General features: G+C 56.3%; 1 protein-coding gene and 1 long non-coding RNA gene across 9 annotated transcripts in view; one reads left to right on the top strand and one right to left on the bottom strand.

Moving 5' to 3' along the window:
- Positions 1 to 810: 810 nt before the first annotated feature.
- Positions 811 to 16,915, top strand: part of PLEKHB1 (pleckstrin homology domain containing B1) — a 168,070-nt gene continuing 151,965 nt past the window's right edge. The window contains exons 1-7 of one of the 8 annotated variants that reach the window (XM_071759583.1): positions 811 to 1,001; positions 3,235 to 3,294; positions 3,800 to 3,952; positions 5,626 to 5,728; positions 7,618 to 7,657; positions 9,114 to 9,219; positions 9,652 to 11,656. In XM_071759583.1, coding sequence (XP_071615684.1) covers positions 3,258 to 3,294; positions 3,800 to 3,952; positions 5,626 to 5,728; positions 7,618 to 7,657; positions 9,114 to 9,219; positions 9,652 to 9,788 — 576 coding nt within the window. In that variant the 5' untranslated portion in view covers positions 811 to 1,001; positions 3,235 to 3,257 and the 3' untranslated portion in view covers positions 9,789 to 11,656. The other 7 variants (XM_071759667.1, XM_071760066.1, XM_071759744.1 and 4 more) reach the window with 7 other exon arrangements.
- Positions 4,639 to 16,348, bottom strand: LOC139804029 (uncharacterized). The gene is made up of 3 exons (XR_011729261.1): positions 15,877 to 16,348; positions 14,648 to 14,820; positions 4,639 to 5,724 (listed from the first exon to the last, which is right to left on the bottom strand). It is a non-coding gene; the product is annotated as an uncharacterized lncRNA (long non-coding RNA).

Here is a 16,915-nt window from a genome sequence, read left to right as displayed (position 1 = left end):
TTTCCCCAACATTCCCCAGCCCAGGATTTCCAAACCTTCCTGGAGATCCAAGGTCCATTGGGACGAGGAGCTCCCCCCCAGAGGGAATTTTCAGCCCCACAGCCCCAGCTCCAAGGAAAAGGGGGGGACCTGGATTTTCAGCACTTGATCCCTCCCCCAATAACTCACTTTTTTTTTCTTTTTTTCCCACCTTTTCCCCAACATTCCCCAGCTCACGATTTCCAAACCTTCCTGGAGATCCAAGGTTCATTGGGACGAGGAGCTCCCCCCCCAGAGGGGATTTCCAGCCCCACTCTGCACCCCCAGCTCCAAGGAAAAGGGGGGCCCTGGATCCAGCCCCCCCAGTGGGTCAGAGCTGATGAGCCAGGGGCATCACCCGATTGTTTGGGTTGGAAAAAACCTTTAAGATGGAGTCCAAGTGTTAACAGTGCCCGTGCTGGATCATTATTAATCATTATTAATCATTATTATTTAATCATTATTAATCATTATTAATCGTTAATGATCATAATTAACGTTTGGATTTCATCTAAATGGCCTTTTCCAACCCAAATTCTTTGCTCATTTTCTCACTGGTGCCACCAGCACCGGGCACTTTTAAATTTATTTTTATTTTTATTTCTATTTTTATTTATATTTTTATTTCTATTTTTTTATTTATTTTTATTTCTATTTTTATTTTTATTTTTATTTTTATTTTTATTTTTATTTTTATTTTTATTTTTTTTAGGGGGGTCGGGGATAAATTGCTAAAAAAAAACCCAAAACAACAAAAAAAACCCCGACGTTTTCCCTCTGCCCAGCACCTGAGGATGCTCGGAACCAGTCCAGCCCAGCCCTGGCGGTACCGGACTCCAGCCCTGGCGGTACCGGACTACAGCTCCCGGCGGGCCGTGCGGGCAGGCAGCGGGCAGGGCCGGGCAGAGGAGCGCAGCGCTGCCCGCAGAAGGGACCAACAGAACCGGCTCCTCCCGGAGAGCTCCGCCGAACCGAACCGGGCGGTGAGACTGCCCCGGCATGGGGGGCATCGGGATGGGGAGTAGGGGGGATGTAGGGAACAGGAAGGGGGGTAATGGGGTGGGGGTAATGGGATGGGGGGCAACGGGATGGGGGTAACGGGATGGTGGGCACCGGGATGGGGGTAATGGGGTGGGGAGTAGGGGGCATGTAGGGAACAAGGAGGGGGGGTAATGGGATGGGGGGCACCAGGGGGTGGGGGTAATGGGATGGGGAGTAGGGGGGATGTAGGGAACAGGGATGGGGGTAATGGGGTGGGGATAATGGGATGGGGGGCAACGGGATGGGGGTAACGGGATGGGGGACACCAGGGGGTGGGGGTAACGGGATGGGAGGCACCAGGGGGTGGGGGTAACGGGATGGGAGGCACCAGGGATGGGGTAAAAGGGGGTGGGGGCAACGGGATGGGGGGCACCAGGGAGCAGGGGTCACCAGGGGATAGGGGTAAGAGGATGGGGGTAACAGGGATGGGGGGAATCAGGAGATGGGGATAATGAGATGGGGGGTAAGGGGATGGGGGGCACCCGGGAGCAGGGGTCACCATGGGATGGGGGAAATGGGATGGGGGTCACAGGGATGGGGGTCACCAGGGGATAGGGATAACAGGATGGGGGTCATCAGGAGATGGGGGGCACCAGGGGATGGGGGTAATAGGGTGGGGGGTAACAGGGGGTGGGGGCAACGGGATGGGGGTCACCAGGGAGCAGGGGTCAGCAGGAGACAGGGGTAATGGGATGGGGGTAGCAGGGGGTGGGGGTGACAGGATGGGGGGTAACAGGGATGGGGTCACCAGGGGATGGGGGTAACAGGGATGGGGGGTAACAGGGATGGGGTCACCAGGGGATGGGGATAACAGGATGGGGGGCACCCGGGGGTGGGGGAAATGGGATGGGGGACACCAGGGAGCAGGGATCACCAGGAAATAGGGGTAATGGGATGGGGGTAGCAGGGGGTGGGGGTAACGGGATGGGGATCACCAGGGGATAGGGGTAACAGGATGGGGGGTAACAGGGATGGGGTCACCAGGGGATGGGGGTAATGGGAGGGGGATAACAGGGATGGGGTCACCAGGGGATGGGAGGTACTGGGGGATGGGGGTACCAGGGATTTGGGGAGCAGGGATGGGGAGGTATCAGGGGGTGTGGGATACCAGGATGGGAGTAGCAGGAGCTGGGGGGCACCAGGGGGATGGGAGCATCAGGGATGAGGCTGCCAGGGGATGGGAGGTACTGGGGGATGGGGATCCCAGGGGGCTGCAGTCCTGAGGGATATTGGGGACCAGAGAGATGCAGCAAGGGGGTGCCCCAGAACGTGGGTATGGAATTTTGGGGGGGGGGGGGGGGGGAGAGAAATGCCAAGGGCTGTGGGACCAGATGTGAGTAGGGGAGGATCATGGAATATTTTGAGTTGGGATCTCCAGGATCACCCCAGAGGCTGTGGGGGAACAGAGGGGGTGAGGGTGCCCAGGGGCTGTGTCTCCTGGGGGGTGCAGCTCCCAGGGCAACGTGGGTGCCAGGGAGATTGTGGGTGCTGGGGCAACGTGGGTTACCAGGGTGGGTGCTGGGACACCAGTGGGATGGGGACACCCAGGAATTTGGGCAGTGGGTGACAGAGGACCCACAGCACCCACTGCCTGCTGAGGGGCTGTGCCACCGAGACCAGGGGGGACCCACCCAGGAGGTCCTGGAGGTGCTGAGTCCCCACTGTGGGGTTGATGGGTGGAAGGGGGGAGCCTGTGGCACAGCTCCTGCCTGGTCCTGAGTGGGTTGGCTCTGCCTGGGGACCTGGGGAGCCATTTCCTGGCCTCATTAAGGACCCGTTCCCACCCCAAGAGGGAAAACAAAAGGAGCGTGGCGGGTGTGGAAAGTTACCAGGGCTGTGGGGACTTGGTCCCTGTTGTCACCCGGGGCCTGGATTTCTCCACTTACCTCCACGGGATGATAATCCCTAAATCCCAAGGAGATTAAAGGCAGAAAGGAAGGTGGCTGAGGTTCCTCCTCCCTGCCCAACCGCCGCGTTTCCCCGATGACGAAATCCCCCGTCTAAGCCCGATTAACCCGCGCCATCGACTCATCCCCCCCCCCCCTTCCCCAATAAAAAGGGACAAGGAGGGTGATTCCCCATCCCACTCTTCTCCTGGAGCCACGGGGAGGTGAGAGCTGCCCAGGCAAGGCAGGAGGTGATATTTTAACCTCATTATTTACCCCTCACCAGCAGGTCCGGAAAACCCTCCCGCAACCATGGCGCTGGTGAAGAGCGGTTGGCTTTGGCGACAGAGTAAGTACAAGCCCTGAGCTTTCCACCTTGGGAGCTTTCTCCCCCCACTTTGCCCAAAATTAAAAAAAAAAACAAACAAACAAAAAACCCAAACCATGGTGAGGTTTTTTGGCTAGGGGATTCCAGGAGGAGGTGTTGGAGGGGGGGGAGGAAGGGGCCCTGAGCCGGGCGGTTAATCCACAGCGGTGAGGAGGTGGCAGCTGAGCTTTACGTAAGGGACAGGGACCTTCTGCCATGAAAACAGAGACACAGCTCCACCTCCGGGGCTGGATCCGCTCCCGTGTGCCCAGTGGGGTGGCTCCATGATGCCCTGATGGCTTTTTTTGGCAGCTCTTTTTCATTTCAAGCCACCTGGCCGGGCTGGATGCCAGACCCGGGTGCCCTGCGGGACTCTTGGAGAGGGCGGTGGGATCCGGCTGGAAATTCAGGGGATGGGCTTTGGGTCTCGGGTGGGTGCTGGGCAAATCCCCCCCAGGATCCTTCACCTCCTTCCCATCCCCCTCAGGCTCCATCCTGCGCCGTTGGAAGAGGAACTGGTTTGTCCTCTACCTGGATGGCAGCTTGGTTTACTATCACGACGAGACCCAACGCGACATGGACGGGAGGATCCACATCAAATTCAGCTGCAGGGATGTCAGGACTGGGCGTGAGTGCAGAGGTGAGAAACTCCCCCATGTCCCCAAACCCCTTGTCCCCAACTCCATCCTCTGTGGAACTCCTTTAAATGATGCTCTAGGATACCCCAAAAACCAGTCCAGGCTGCTCAGAGCCATGAGATGCTCAGAGGGTTGGGCACATCTGGAAGCCAGGCTGAGAGTTGGGATTGCTCAGCCTGGAGAAGAGGAGGCTCCAAGGAGACCTGAGAGCACCTTCCAGGGCCTGAAAGGGCTCCAGGGAAGCTGAGGAGAGACTTGTGAAAAGGGCATGGAGTGATGGGATGAAGGGCAATGGATTTAAATGTGGAAAGGGGAATTTAGGTGAGATCTGAGGAAGAAATTCTTTCCTGTGAGAGTGGTGAGACCATTCCCAGTGTTGTCCAGGGAAGCTGTGGCTGCCCCATCCCTGGCAGTGTCTCAGCCCAGGTTGGATGGGGCTTGGAGCAACCTGGGCTGTGGGAGGGGTCCCTGCACATCCAGGGGTTGGAACTGGAGGAGCTGGAAGGTCCCTTCCAACCCAACCCAACCCAGTCTGGGATTCTAAAAGAAGAGCCTTGTCCTGGGGAGCCCTTGGAGCATCTTCCAGTGCCTGAAGGGGCTCCAGGAAAGCTGGGGAGGGACTTTGGACAAGGGCCTGGAGGGATGGGATGAGGGGGAAGGGTTTCATACTGAAAGAGAGGAGATGGGGTTGAGATTTTAGGAAGAAATTCTTGAATTTGAGGGTGCTGAGCCCCTGTCCCAGGGTGCCCAAGGAAGCTGTGGCTGCCCCATCCCTGGCAGTGTCTCAGCCCAGGTTGGATGGGGCTTGGAGCAACCTGGGCTGTGGGAGGGGTCCCTGCACATCCAGGGGTTGGAACTGGAGGAGCTTTTGGGTCCCTTCCAACCCAAACCACTCCATCAAAATTCAGCCCCTTTACCCTCCAGCCAGCACCACGTTGTTCCCCATGAGACACAGATCAAATCATCTCTCCCACTGCTTTTCCCCGGGGAAAGAAGGCAGGAAGGAGGAACTCTCCTCCTGGTTTGTGCTTGTTCCAAACACAATCCCACGGGCCTGACTCATCCCACACAGTCTCACACAAACAAGGGGAACAAAAGCAGGAGCTCAGCTCAGCTCAGCCCCACACACAAAGCGCCTTTTCTTGGGCTGCGACGCCGGGATGCCAGGGTGGGAGCAACAAATCCCAAGGTTTCTCCTCACCAGAGGGTCCTGCCCAGCTCTGAGGGCACAACCCTTGTGGATTTACACTTTTTCTTCTTGCTGGAGCTCACAATCAAATTCCAGCAGTGAGGGTCTCGTGCTTCAGCAAAATTTGGGTGCTCGCTCGCTGCGATCCGGCGAATTCCGAGCAAGCGCAGCTCAAGCCTCGTGACCTCCAGCTCAGATTTTTGGCAATTTTCTGCCTTTTCGACCTTTTTTTTTGGCTGTGGGGGTGGAAGTTTCAGCTCTTGGCTCCCGGTGGCTTTTAACCTTTGATGGGGACCTGTAAGCAGAGGTGAAGTTAAACCCGAATCCTGAGCACGGCGTCCCAGCGAGCGCTTATTTCACGGGGGGCACCCGGGGCTGCTCGTGGCTCTCCTGATGGGGTCTGTGGGGGGGGAAATGAGTGGGGGGGACACGGGTTGGGGGGTGTCTCCTTCCCTGAGGTCAGATCTTGCTCCTTTGCTTTTCCAGATGTGCAGCCTCCCGAGGGGAGGAGCCGTGACTGCCTGCTGACCATCGTGCTGCGGGACGGCTCCAAGACGACGCTGTGTGCCGAGAGCGAGGATGATGCTGTGTAAGCCACAAAAAAAAAGAAAAAAAAAGTCACCAGCACAGCACTCAAATCCTCCTCGGTGGCTTTTTCACCCAAATCTGGCTTTTTAGCCAAACCTGGAATCATAGAATGATAGAACCCTGGAATGGTTTGGGTTGGAAGGGACCTGAAAGATCCTCCAGTTCCAACCGCCCACAGCCCAGGTTGCTCCAAGCCCCATCCAACCTGGGCTGAGACACTGCCAGGGATGGGGCAGCCACAGCTTCCTTGGGCATCCCTGGGACAGGGGCTCAGCACCCTCACCCCAAACAATTTCTCCCTCCCCAAGATCTCCTCTCCATCTCCCTCTTGCAGCTGGAAACCCTTCCCCCTCATCCCATCCCTCCAGGCCCTTGTCCAAAGTCTCTCCCCCAGCTTTCCTGGAGCCACTTCAGGCACTGGAAGATGCTCCAAGGCTCCCAGAACCTCTTCTCCTTCTCCTTCTCCTCGCCTTCCCTCTTCTCTTCTCTTCTCTTCTCTTCTCTTCTCTTCTCTTCTCTTCTCTTCTCTTCTCTTCTCTTCTCTTCTCTTCTCTTCTCTTCTCTTCTTCTCTTCTCTTCTCTTCTCTTCTCTTCTCTTCTCTTCTCTTCTCTTTTCTCTTCTCCTCTCCTCTCCTCTCCTCTCCTCTCTTCTCCTCTCCTCTCCTCTCCTCTCCTCTCCTCTCCTCTCCTCTCCTCTCCTCTCCTCTCCTCTCCTCTCCTCTCCTCTCCTCTCCTCTCCTCTCCTCTCCTCTCCTCTCCTCTCCTCTTCTCTCCTCCAGACTGAACACCCCCAACTCTCTCAACCTGTTCCAGGCTCTCCCCACCCTCAAATTCAAGAATTTCTTCCTAAAATCTCACCTAAATCTCCCCTCTTCAAGCTTTAAACCATTCTATGATTCCCTTGGTGCTGGAAGGGATGGTGACCCACACCTTGGGGACATCCTGTGGGGTCATGGCTGGGGGGGAGATGTTGCTACCCATGATGAAAACGAAGCTTTGAATGGTGGAAAGAGCCTTGGCCACACGAGGCCCCCATCCCACTCCCACCCGTGGCTGAAACCCCACAGAGCCCCCGTGTTCCCTGCTCACAGGGCAATAGGCAGAGAATTGGGTTTCCTGCTGAATAATTCAGAGCCCAAAGCATCAATTTTTAAGCAGTCTCTCTCCTGCAGAGGGGGATTCCCTCCCCAGTGAGAAATCAGCTTTGGGCCTGAACCAGGATCACGGGGAAAAGGGTTTTTTTTGTTGGAATTTTAGTGATAAATAGTAGGAAAGTGAAGTCCTTATTGCCTGTGGCCAGCAGGAGGAGATACCCACTCCTAGCACTGTTCCCCTTTTATTTATTCCTATTAAAAATCAAGACATTTATTGCTATAAAAATTCAGACATCTATACAAAATAAATTTTAAACCCCCACATTTTTGTAAAAGATAAAAAGTGGGAAGCCCTCAGCTGTCCTTAGATGGGGGGAGATGTTCAGCTGTGCCTGAGCTCAGCCTGACTCCAGCTGAAGGGAAATTCATCCATTTCCCACTTTTCCTCCAAAATTCAGATCCTATTTTTCCTGCCTGCCCTCATTTCAGCCCTGGGCCATTCCCAAGGAGGAGCATTTAGCCCCGTGCCCATCCCCATGGCTACCACCCCCCCACACCCAGTAGCCCAGCACCAACAGGGAATTAAAGAGCAGTGCCAGCCCCACGGTCACATCCAGGTCACTTGGGGGGGTGGATGGGGACACAGAGCTGCCCCCAGCTCCAGAGGGACAGTTCCCAACTCCAGAGGGACAATTCCCAGCTCCTGAGGGACAGTTCCCAACTCCAGAGGGACAATTCCCAGCTCCAGAGGGACAATTCCCACCCCAACCCCACTTCCCTTCTGTTTTATTTGCAGTGCTTGGAAGATGGCTGTGCTGGAGGCCAAAGCCACCCCGGTGAGGCTCTGTCCCCAAAACAAGGGGCTCTGTCCCCAAAACGAGGGGGTGGGTGGGTGGAGGTGACACCAACCTGAGCCCTCCCACCTTGGGCTGATGCTGGGGTGGCCCCCTGGGACCCTGCACCCACTGGGACACAGGGAGTGAAGGGAAGAAGGGTGAGAAGTGACAGAGCCCTCCTGGTGTCACCCACAGAAGATGGGAGAGCCCTGGGTGACCACCTTGTTGGGGGTGACAGAAGTTAAAGCTGAGGGGGGGGACAGCTGGGGGGAGAATGGGGAAGTTAAGAACCACAGAATCCTAGAATTGTCTGGGTTGGAAGGGAGCTCAGAGCTCCTCAGGTCCAACCCTTGATCCACTCCCCCCGTGGTTCCCAGCCCATGGCACTCAGTGCCACATCCAGGCTCTTTTGAAATAGCTCCAGGGATGGAGAATCCACCCCTTCCCTGGGCAGCCCATTCCAATGCCTGATCCCCCTCTCCAGCAAGAAATTCTTTCTAATGTCCAACCTAAACCTCCCCTGGCACAACTTGAGACCATGGCCTCTTGTCTTGCTGAGAGTTGCCTGGGAAAAGAGCCCAACCCCCCCCTGGCTCCAACCTCCTTTCAGGGACTTGGAGAGAGTGATGAGGTCTCCCCTGAGCCTCCTCTTCTCCAGCCTCAACACCCCCAGCTCCCTCAGCCCTTCCTCACAGCATTTCTGCTGGATCCCTTCACCAGCCCAGTTGCCTCCTTTGGACCTGCTCCAGCACCTCAAGCTCCTTCCTGAGCTCAGGGGCCCAGAACTGGACACAGGACTCAAGCTCTGGCCTCCCCAGAGCTGAGCACAGGGGCAGAATCCCTTCCCTGGACCTGCTGGCCACGCTGTTCCTCAGCCAGCCCAGGATGCCATTGGCCTTCTTGGCCACCTGGGCACACTGCTGCCTCCTCTTCAGCTTCCTGGCAATCCCAGCTCCCTTTCTGCCACTCTCTGCCCAGCCTGGAGCTCCCCAGGGGCTTCTTGTGTTGAACCTCATCCCCTTGGGATCAGCCCAACTCTCCAGTCTCTCCAGGTCCCTCTGCAGAGCCCTCCTGCCTTCCAGCTGATCCACACTCCCCCCAGCTTGGGGTCACCTGGGAATTTGCTGCTGATGGACTCAATCCCCTCATCTCAATCCTCACTAAAGATATTAAATAGAACTGGGCCCAACACTGACCTGGGACACAGATAAGGTGACCTGGGACACAGATAAGGTGACAGAAGCAGAGTTCAGGGGTTGGGACACAGTTACAGGGAGAGACTTTAAGGGGATGGGGACATGGTGAAGGTGAAAGGAGCCCAAATTAAGGTGACCTGAGCACAGGTGCTTGAGAAACGGGGGAAACTGAGGCACAGCCACGCCCGTGGGTGGGCTGGGGCTCCACCAGGTGTCCCCACTCTGGTCACCAACCTCCTCCTTGCTCCCCCTCCTCCCAGGTGCACGTCTACGACCCCTATGATGATGACTACTACCAGACCGTGCCCCTCGACTCCCACCAGACTGCCTACATCAGCTCTGGCCACTATGGCCACCAGTATGGAGGTGGGTGGCCCCCTCTGGTGGCACTGGGGTGGTGGCCACACCCTCCCAGTTCACCCCCCTCACTCATCCTTCCCCCACCTTTGGTGGATGTTTCACCAGGGTGGTCACAGCACCCACCCCCCCACCCAGCCCTCAGAGTTTGGGGACTGATCCTGAGCTCCAGGAGCTGAGGGGCTGAGCTGGGACAAACCCAGTGCACGGTGACACATCCAGGGTGGGGAGGGGAGGGTGGGGGAAACCATGGCAACACGGGGGGACACCCAAAAACGTGGGTGTCCCCTCCATCCCAAACCACCAGCACCCTTTTGGGGGGGTGGGGGGGAAGCGCTGTCCCTCGGGTGGCACCCGGGGTGGGCTGGGGGTGCCAGAAAATGTCCTCCCTGTCACCCCCAAGCCCAGCTCACCCCCTGCTCCCCCTTTTTTGCCTTCCAGCTCCTGGGGTGACCCACATCATCGTGCGTGAGGATCCCTACAGGGTCTCTGGGGACCAGATGGCCCTGGGGCTGCTGGCAGGGGCGGCCACGGGAGCTGCTCTGGGCTCCTTCATGTGGATGCCCTGCTGGTTTTAACACCCCCCTGCTCACCCCCGTGCCCCCTCTCCCCAAAAAAAAAACCCCAACCACCCCCCCTTTGCTCCTCCCCAGCCTGGTTTAACTCACCCCTGGCTTGGTACCACTCAGCCTCTCCCCAAAAAACTTCCCTGCTCGGCACATCCTCCACCCTGGGGATGGAGATCCAACCCCAACCCCACCCCAGAGCCTCCTCCCAGCCTGGAATTTTGCATTAAATAACTTCCAAGTGCTTCAGAAACACCTCCCCCACCAAAAAAACCCCCAAAAAATCGACCCCAAAACCCAATTCCCAACCACCAAGGGCCTGGGGCTCTCAGCAGAGGGGAGGGTGCAGGGTCCCAGCCCCAAACCTCTGTGGGGAGCTGGCTGCAGAAATACCTGGATTTTTGGAACAAGAAGGAGAGAGGGAATCACTGCTCCAAACAGTTTTTTTTGGGGGGGCAGCTGGATGATTTGTCACAGCCCAAGCTTTGAAGCTCCTTTGTAAAGGGTTTTTTTTCTGTTTTGGGGGGTTGGGGGGAGGCTCCAGCACCAGAGCAGGAGTGACACAAGAGGTAAACTCAGGGATAATCAGGAGACAAGGTGAAGATCAAGGGGGATGAAAACCTTTGGAAGGATGTCCAAGCCCTTCCACAGCCTTGCACCAGTGCCCTGAGTGTTGCCAAGCTGGAGAAAGGGGGAGAAAAACCCTGGAGAATTGGGGCTAAACCCCTGAGAATTGGGGCCAGACCCCTGGAAATGGGGATGGGAAGAGCCCTGGGAATATCACAGCTTCCCCAGCCCAGCAGGAGGCATCTGGAGTTTCACCCTGAGTGTTGGGAAGGGGGAGAAATCACCTGGGGACAAGGTCAGCTCACCCTGGGGATCTGGGAACCCTTTCCAGATCTTTGGAAGCAGAGATTTGGGACTGAGGAGGGGGTGATGATGCCTTTAGGTGGCCCTGAGGGCAGGGGCCAAGGGGGTGGGTGACATTTTTTGTGTTGGGCAGCACCAAGCAGACCTGGGAGAAAAAGGGGACAGGGAGGGGGAGCTGCCAAGTGTCACCTTTAGGGGCACCACTTCACACCTTTAGGGGCACCACTTCACCTGGAGCCACCAGTGAGATAAAAAATCAAAAATTAAATCTGAAAATCCCAGGTAGGTGACAGAAAAACCAACCCCAGCTCAGTTCCTCCCTGGGCCTGAAGGAGGGGATGGGGGAATGTCCCCCCAAAAAAACCACCATTCCTCATCCTCCCCACCTTCCTTCCCTCCCTCCCCCTTCAGACGTTTTTGGAAAAAAAGACCAAAAAAAAAAAAAAAAAAAGCACTTCCCGAAATAAAAGCAGTGAAAATCCAGCCCCTGGCTGCGGGTGTGTGAGGCTGAGAGGGGGGATCCTCCTCCTTCTCCTCCTCCTCCTCGGGGATTTCCTGGGGGTGGGAAGCTTTGGGTCTCCCTTAAGTGCCACCAGCTCCTTGTGTCCCTCCCCCTTTTCCTTTTGGAACCAGGAGCTGGGAAGGGAAGGACAGGAAGGCTCAAACCCACCCTCTGCTGCTTGGACCCACCCAGCCCCAGCCCCTCCCCGGGGTCTGGGGTGTCCCTGAAGAGATGCAGAAGAAAAAAAAAAATTAAAACCACCTGAGAAACCTCTCTGGAGGTGGCAGAGCAGCTCCTTCCCACTGCATCCCAAATCCAGAGCCTGCAGAAGGAGCAGTTTCCCTTTGGGAAAGGGTTGGTGCAGGGAGAGGCTCTGCCAGCCCCCTCTGAAGCCTCGAGGTGGTTTCAAAGCATCAGGGGGGGGTTCCTTAATTTGTGAATCGTCCAAGCTGAGGTTGGCCCAGCCCCTGCTTTTAGGAAAATAAATAAATAAATTTTAAAAATCAGCGTTTTCTAAGCCAAAAGTTCAGGCTTTCCCACCACCAGCACCCCCCTCAGGTCCTTCCATTGCTGCACAGATCCCAGGAGGAAAAGTTCATCTTCCAAGGAGGATCTGGCCCTGTCCACCCCTCAGCCCCCTCCTCCCTTCTGCCATCTCCCCCTGTGCCACACTCAGCCCCAAACCTTCCCCTGCTCCTCCTCCTCCTCTGCATCCCCAGAGCCCCCTGGGTGTTCCTTCTGCAACAGGGAGGGGAACAGGGAAAGCAGAGAATCCCAGATGGGTTGGGTTGGAAGGGACCTTCAGGATCCTTTAATTCCAACCCCTGGATGTGCAGGGACCCCTCCCACAGCCCAGGTTGCTCCAAGCCCCATCCAACCTGGGCTGAGACACTGCCAGGGATGGGGCAGCCACAGCTTCCTTGGGCACCCTGGGACAGGGGCTCAGCACCCTCACCCCAAACAATTTTTTCCTAAAATCTCACCTAAATCTCCTCTCTTTCCTCTTGAAATCCCTCCTCCTCATCCCATCCCTCCAGGCTCTTGTACAAATCCCTCCCCTTTCCTGGAGCCCCTTCAGGCACTGGAAGATGCTCCAAGGGCTCCCCAGAACCTTCTCCCCTTCTCCTCTCCTCTTCTCCAGGCCGAACACCCCCAACTCTCCCAAGTTGTTCCAGGCTCTCCCCACCCTCAAATTCAACCATTTCTTCCCCATGTCCAACCTCCCATCTCCTCTCTTCCAGTTTGAAACCCTTCCCCCTCATCCCATCCCTCCAGGCCCTTGTCCAAAGTCCCTCCCCAGCTTTCCTGGAGCCCCTTCAGACACTGGAAGATGCTCCAAGGTCTCCTCTTCTCTCTTCTCTCCTCCAGACTGAACACCCCCAACTCTCCCAAGTTGTTCCAGGCTCTCCTCACCCTCAAATTCCAGAATTTCTTCCCCATCTCCAACCTCAATCTCCCCTTTCTCTCCAAGTTTTAACCCATTTCCCTTCTCCTCTCCCTACCCCCCCGTGTCCAAAGCCCTCCCCCAGCTTTCTTGGAGCCCCTTCAGATATTGGAAGGTTGCTCTGAGCTCACCTGGGAGCCTCCTCTTCTCCAGGCTGAACAACCCCAATCCCTCAGCCTGGCTTCCCAGGGAGCTGCTCAGCCCTCTGAGCATTTCAGTGGCTCCTCTGGACACCTTCCAGGAGCTCTGTGTCCTTCTGATGCTGGGGACTCCACAACTGGACACAGGACTCCAGGGGGGGTCTCAGCAGAGCAGAGCAGAGGGGGAGAATCCCCTCCCTCAGTGCTCTCTGGGCTTCTGCTGATGCCCCCAGGACCTGGGGGGGTTCTGGGATTGTCCAACCTAAATCCAGCTTAAAACCTTTCCCTGTTTTCCTATCCCTCCATGCCCTTGGGGAAAAGTCCCTCCCCAGCTTTCCTGGAGCTCTTTCAGGGACTGGAAATAAAACCACAAACCCAAGAGAGATTTTGGGATATTTCAGGTGGGAAACAGGAGCTGTCACTTCTTTTGTCCTCTCCAGCTAAACCTCACCCTGCAGGACCAATCGACCCATTGTGGGGTGTCTCCCACCCTGACCCCAAAGGGAGGGCTTTGGGAGGAAGATCCCTTTCCTCCACATCAGTGGGAAGGAGTGACAGGCTGTGGGACAGAGGGACATCCCAGAGTGAGTGTGACCAACTGGGGAGGGGAGTCCACATCTCCTCTCCCCAAAGTCTCCTGGTACAGGGGCCAGGAGCAGCTCTGGATCAGCTCCAGGGATGGGCATGGTCCCAGCTGCTGCTGCTGCCACCAGTTCATAGAATCATAGAATCCTAGAATTGTCTGGGTTGGAAGGGAGCTCAGAGCTCCTCAAGTCCAAGCCTTGATCCACTCCCCCCGTGGTTCCCAGCCCATGGCACTCAGTGCCACATCCAGGCTCTTTGGAAATATCTCCAGGGATGGAGAATCCACCCCTTCCCTGGGCAGCCCATTCCAATGCCTGATCCCCCTCTCCATCAAGAAATTCTTTCGAATGTCCAACCTAAACCTCCCCTGGCACAACTTGAGACCATGGCCTCTTGTCTTGCTGAGAGTTGCCTGGGAAAAGAGCCCAACCCCCCCTGGCTCCAACCTCCTTTCAGGGACTTGGAGAGAGTGATGAGGTCTCCCCTGAGCCTCCTCTTCTCCAGCCTCAACACCCCCAGCTCCCTCAGCCCTTCCTCACAGCATTTCTGCTGGATCCCTTCACCAGCCCAGTTGCCTCCTTTGGACCTGCTCCAGCACCTCAAGCTCCTTCCTGAGCTCAGGGGCCCAGAACTGGACACAGGACTCAAGCTCTGGCCTCCCCAGAGCTGAGCACAGGGGCAGAATCCCTTCCCTGGACCTGCTGGCCACGCTCTTCCTCAGCCAGCCCAGGATGCCATTGGCCTTCTTGGCCACCTGGGCACACTGCTGCCTCCTCTTCAGCTTCCTGCCAATCCCAGCTCCCTTTCTGCCACTCTCTGCCCAGCCTGGAGCTCCCCATGGCCAAAGTTGTGGCCAAAGTGCAGGACCAGGCAATTAATGCTGATGGGGACCCCCTGGTGCCACCCCAACTCCTGGGAAATGAAGCAGCCTGGGACATGGAGCCCCTGGGGGTCCTGTCCAGCTCTGGTGGGAGTAAAGCACCCAGAGGCAGCAGCACAACCTGGGGGTGCAAGATGGTTTTTGCTGGTCAGGGACAAGGCCAAGCAAAGGGAAATCCTTCAAAACCTTTCAAGGTTTTCAGCAATCTGGGGAGATTTTGGGAAAATGTGCAGCTTTTCTACAGCAAACCCATTCCAGGAGCTGCTGGCGTGGGCATTTGTCACACCAGGTGCATAACTTGAGGCTGGGACACATCTGGAGAAAGAAACATCTGGAAATGTGTCACTGAGAGCCCTATGCCCAGACCATCAGCTCTCCTCTGCACACCACAACCTTCAAAAATCTCCTTTTCCCCAGCTCAGAGCCCCATTCTCCCCATCCCTCTGGTACCTGAACATCCCAGGGATGATTCCTCTCCAACCAAGCAGGGATTTGCTGGTCTCCTGAAGACCCAGGGACACCAAGAGGTCCAGGGAAAGCCACCAAGAAGGGCAGTGATGGTCCAGCCTGTGCCTCCAGCAGCAGCTCCTGAGGTCTTCAGAGCCAGAGCCCTCAGCAGGAAGCTAAACAAAGGAGCCATGGAACAGTTTAAAAAGGAATTTGGAAGCATAAAGAATTATCAACCACAAAACCCCCTGGCTTGGGGTTTCCATCTGCAGGAGAAGGGTTTTTAGTGCTGCCTGGGACTGATGTTGTGGGGAACAGAGGGACAAGAAGTGCTGAGAAACAGAAGTGAGAGGTGAATCATTCCTAACACACACAGAGATTTGTGTCATCCTCCTCTGAATGCTCCCAAAGCCCCAAACATCACCCAAAGCCCCAAACAACTCCCCAAAATGAGGATTAACACAAGTGGGACCAGGCTCAGGAAGGAAACCTCCAAACATGCCCACAAACAGCCCCCAAATGTCACAGCAAAGGGCTGCTTGACCCTCACTGTGATCCAAAAACCTTTTTTTTTTTTTTTTTTTCTCTCTGGAGATAAAGCAGCTGCATCATGAGCTGCTGAGTCTCAGCAAATGTCAGGATCAAGCCTGGAATTTCCACCTATTCCCTCTTCCCCAGCTCAGAAAGGTCAGCCCCAAATCCACTGCCAGCAGTGCTGTCCCTGCTGGGCAGGTAGGGGATAGGGAGTGAGTGCAATCCTTTAATTAGTGGTAACTTTAATGAAGCTTTTCTTGCAACCCTCCTTCCAGCCATGCTCTCTGGGTGGCTGACAGCAAACACTGCAAATGCCTTTCATTTATCCCCCCAAAAATTGGGGGAAAAGGTGGCAAGCCTTGAAGATTCAACACGGGTGGGGGGGTTCTTCCTTCCCAACCCAGGAGCATCCCCTCCAAGCCCTTGCTGCCTTCAGCTCCTCATCCTCTAGGGCAGAGCTGCTCGTGTCATGGCAATTCAGATGGTGTTTGGCCCCTGAAACACCTGAGCCAGGGGTTTGCAGCCTGCCCCTGGGCTGCTGGTGATGCTCAGCCACTGCAAAAAGATCCCAAATTCCTCAGAAAAAGCCACGTTCAACTCGGAGAGGGGTGGGGATGGGGAAAGGGGTGAAGAAGAATGATGGGGGGAAAAAAAGAAAAATAAAAATCGATGAAAAACCAAACCCCAAGCTCAGGCACCTATGGAGCAGCAGAGGAGGAGGCTCAGCATCCAGGTCTGGGGGGCTGCAGCTCCTTTTCTGACCACAGGAGCGCCGGCAGCCTCTGCTGCAGCCACGTCTGCAGGCAGGGAAGTGGAGAAGCAGCCTGCCCACCCCTCCTTTATCTTCCTTTCAGGGCTGGTGCATGCCCAGCATGAAAAAAAAATGCTGCTGCTGCTGCATCAGGGAGAGCTCTCTCCTCACGGGTTCAATTTGCTGAGGATTTAAGTGCTGGGAGCAAACCCGAGGGTGTGCAGCAAGGGGATGGTGTCAGCTGCTCCAAGGAGATTGCTGCAGCTCCTCCAAGCCTGGAAAAAAAAAATAAAAAATCAAGCCTGACCCTTTTCAGCAAAGCAGACAAAAGCCACCAGCAAAACATCAGCATGAGGCACTCTCTGATCCCGGCCAGACACTCCCTGGTTGAGTTTTTAGCTAACAAAACCCCAGCAGGTTGGGAGCAGAGAGCTTGAGCCCTGGGCTTGTGGCCACCTGCAGCTGATGGGTGCCCCCAGCCCATCCCTGGCCCAGCCACAGCCCCTTCTCCCCAGTTTCACCCAGCCTCTTCTCCCCAGTTTCCTCCAGCCCCTTCTCCCCAATTTCCTCCAGCCCCTTCTCCCCAGTTTCACCCATCCCCTTCTCCCCAGTTTCACCCAGCTCCCTCTCCCCAATTTCCTCCAGCCCCTTCTCCCCAGTTTCACCCAGCCCCTTCTCCCCAGTTTCATCCAGCCCCTTCTCCCCAGTTTCACCCAGCCCCTTCTCCCCAGTTTCACCTTCTCCCCAGTTTCATCCAGCCCCTTCTCCCCAGTTTCATCCAGCCCCTTCTCCCCAGTTTCACCCAGCTCCCTCTCCCCAGTTTCACCCAGCCCCTTCTCCCCAGTTTCACCCAGCCCCTTCTCCCCAGTTTCACCCAGCCCCTTCTCCCCAATTTCCTCCAGCCCCTTCTCCCCAGTTTCACCCAGCCCCTTCTCCCCAATTTCCTCCAGCCCCTTCTCCCCAGTTTCATCCAGCCCCTTCTCCCC

The sequence above is a fragment of the Heliangelus exortis genome, chromosome 1 (assembly GCF_036169615.1).
Source record: "Heliangelus exortis chromosome 1, bHelExo1.hap1, whole genome shotgun sequence".
Lineage (NCBI taxonomy): Eukaryota > Metazoa > Chordata > Aves > Apodiformes > Trochilidae > Heliangelus > Heliangelus exortis.
Note: the sequence above shows the minus strand (reverse complement) of the source record. Positions and strands in the feature narration are given on the sequence as shown.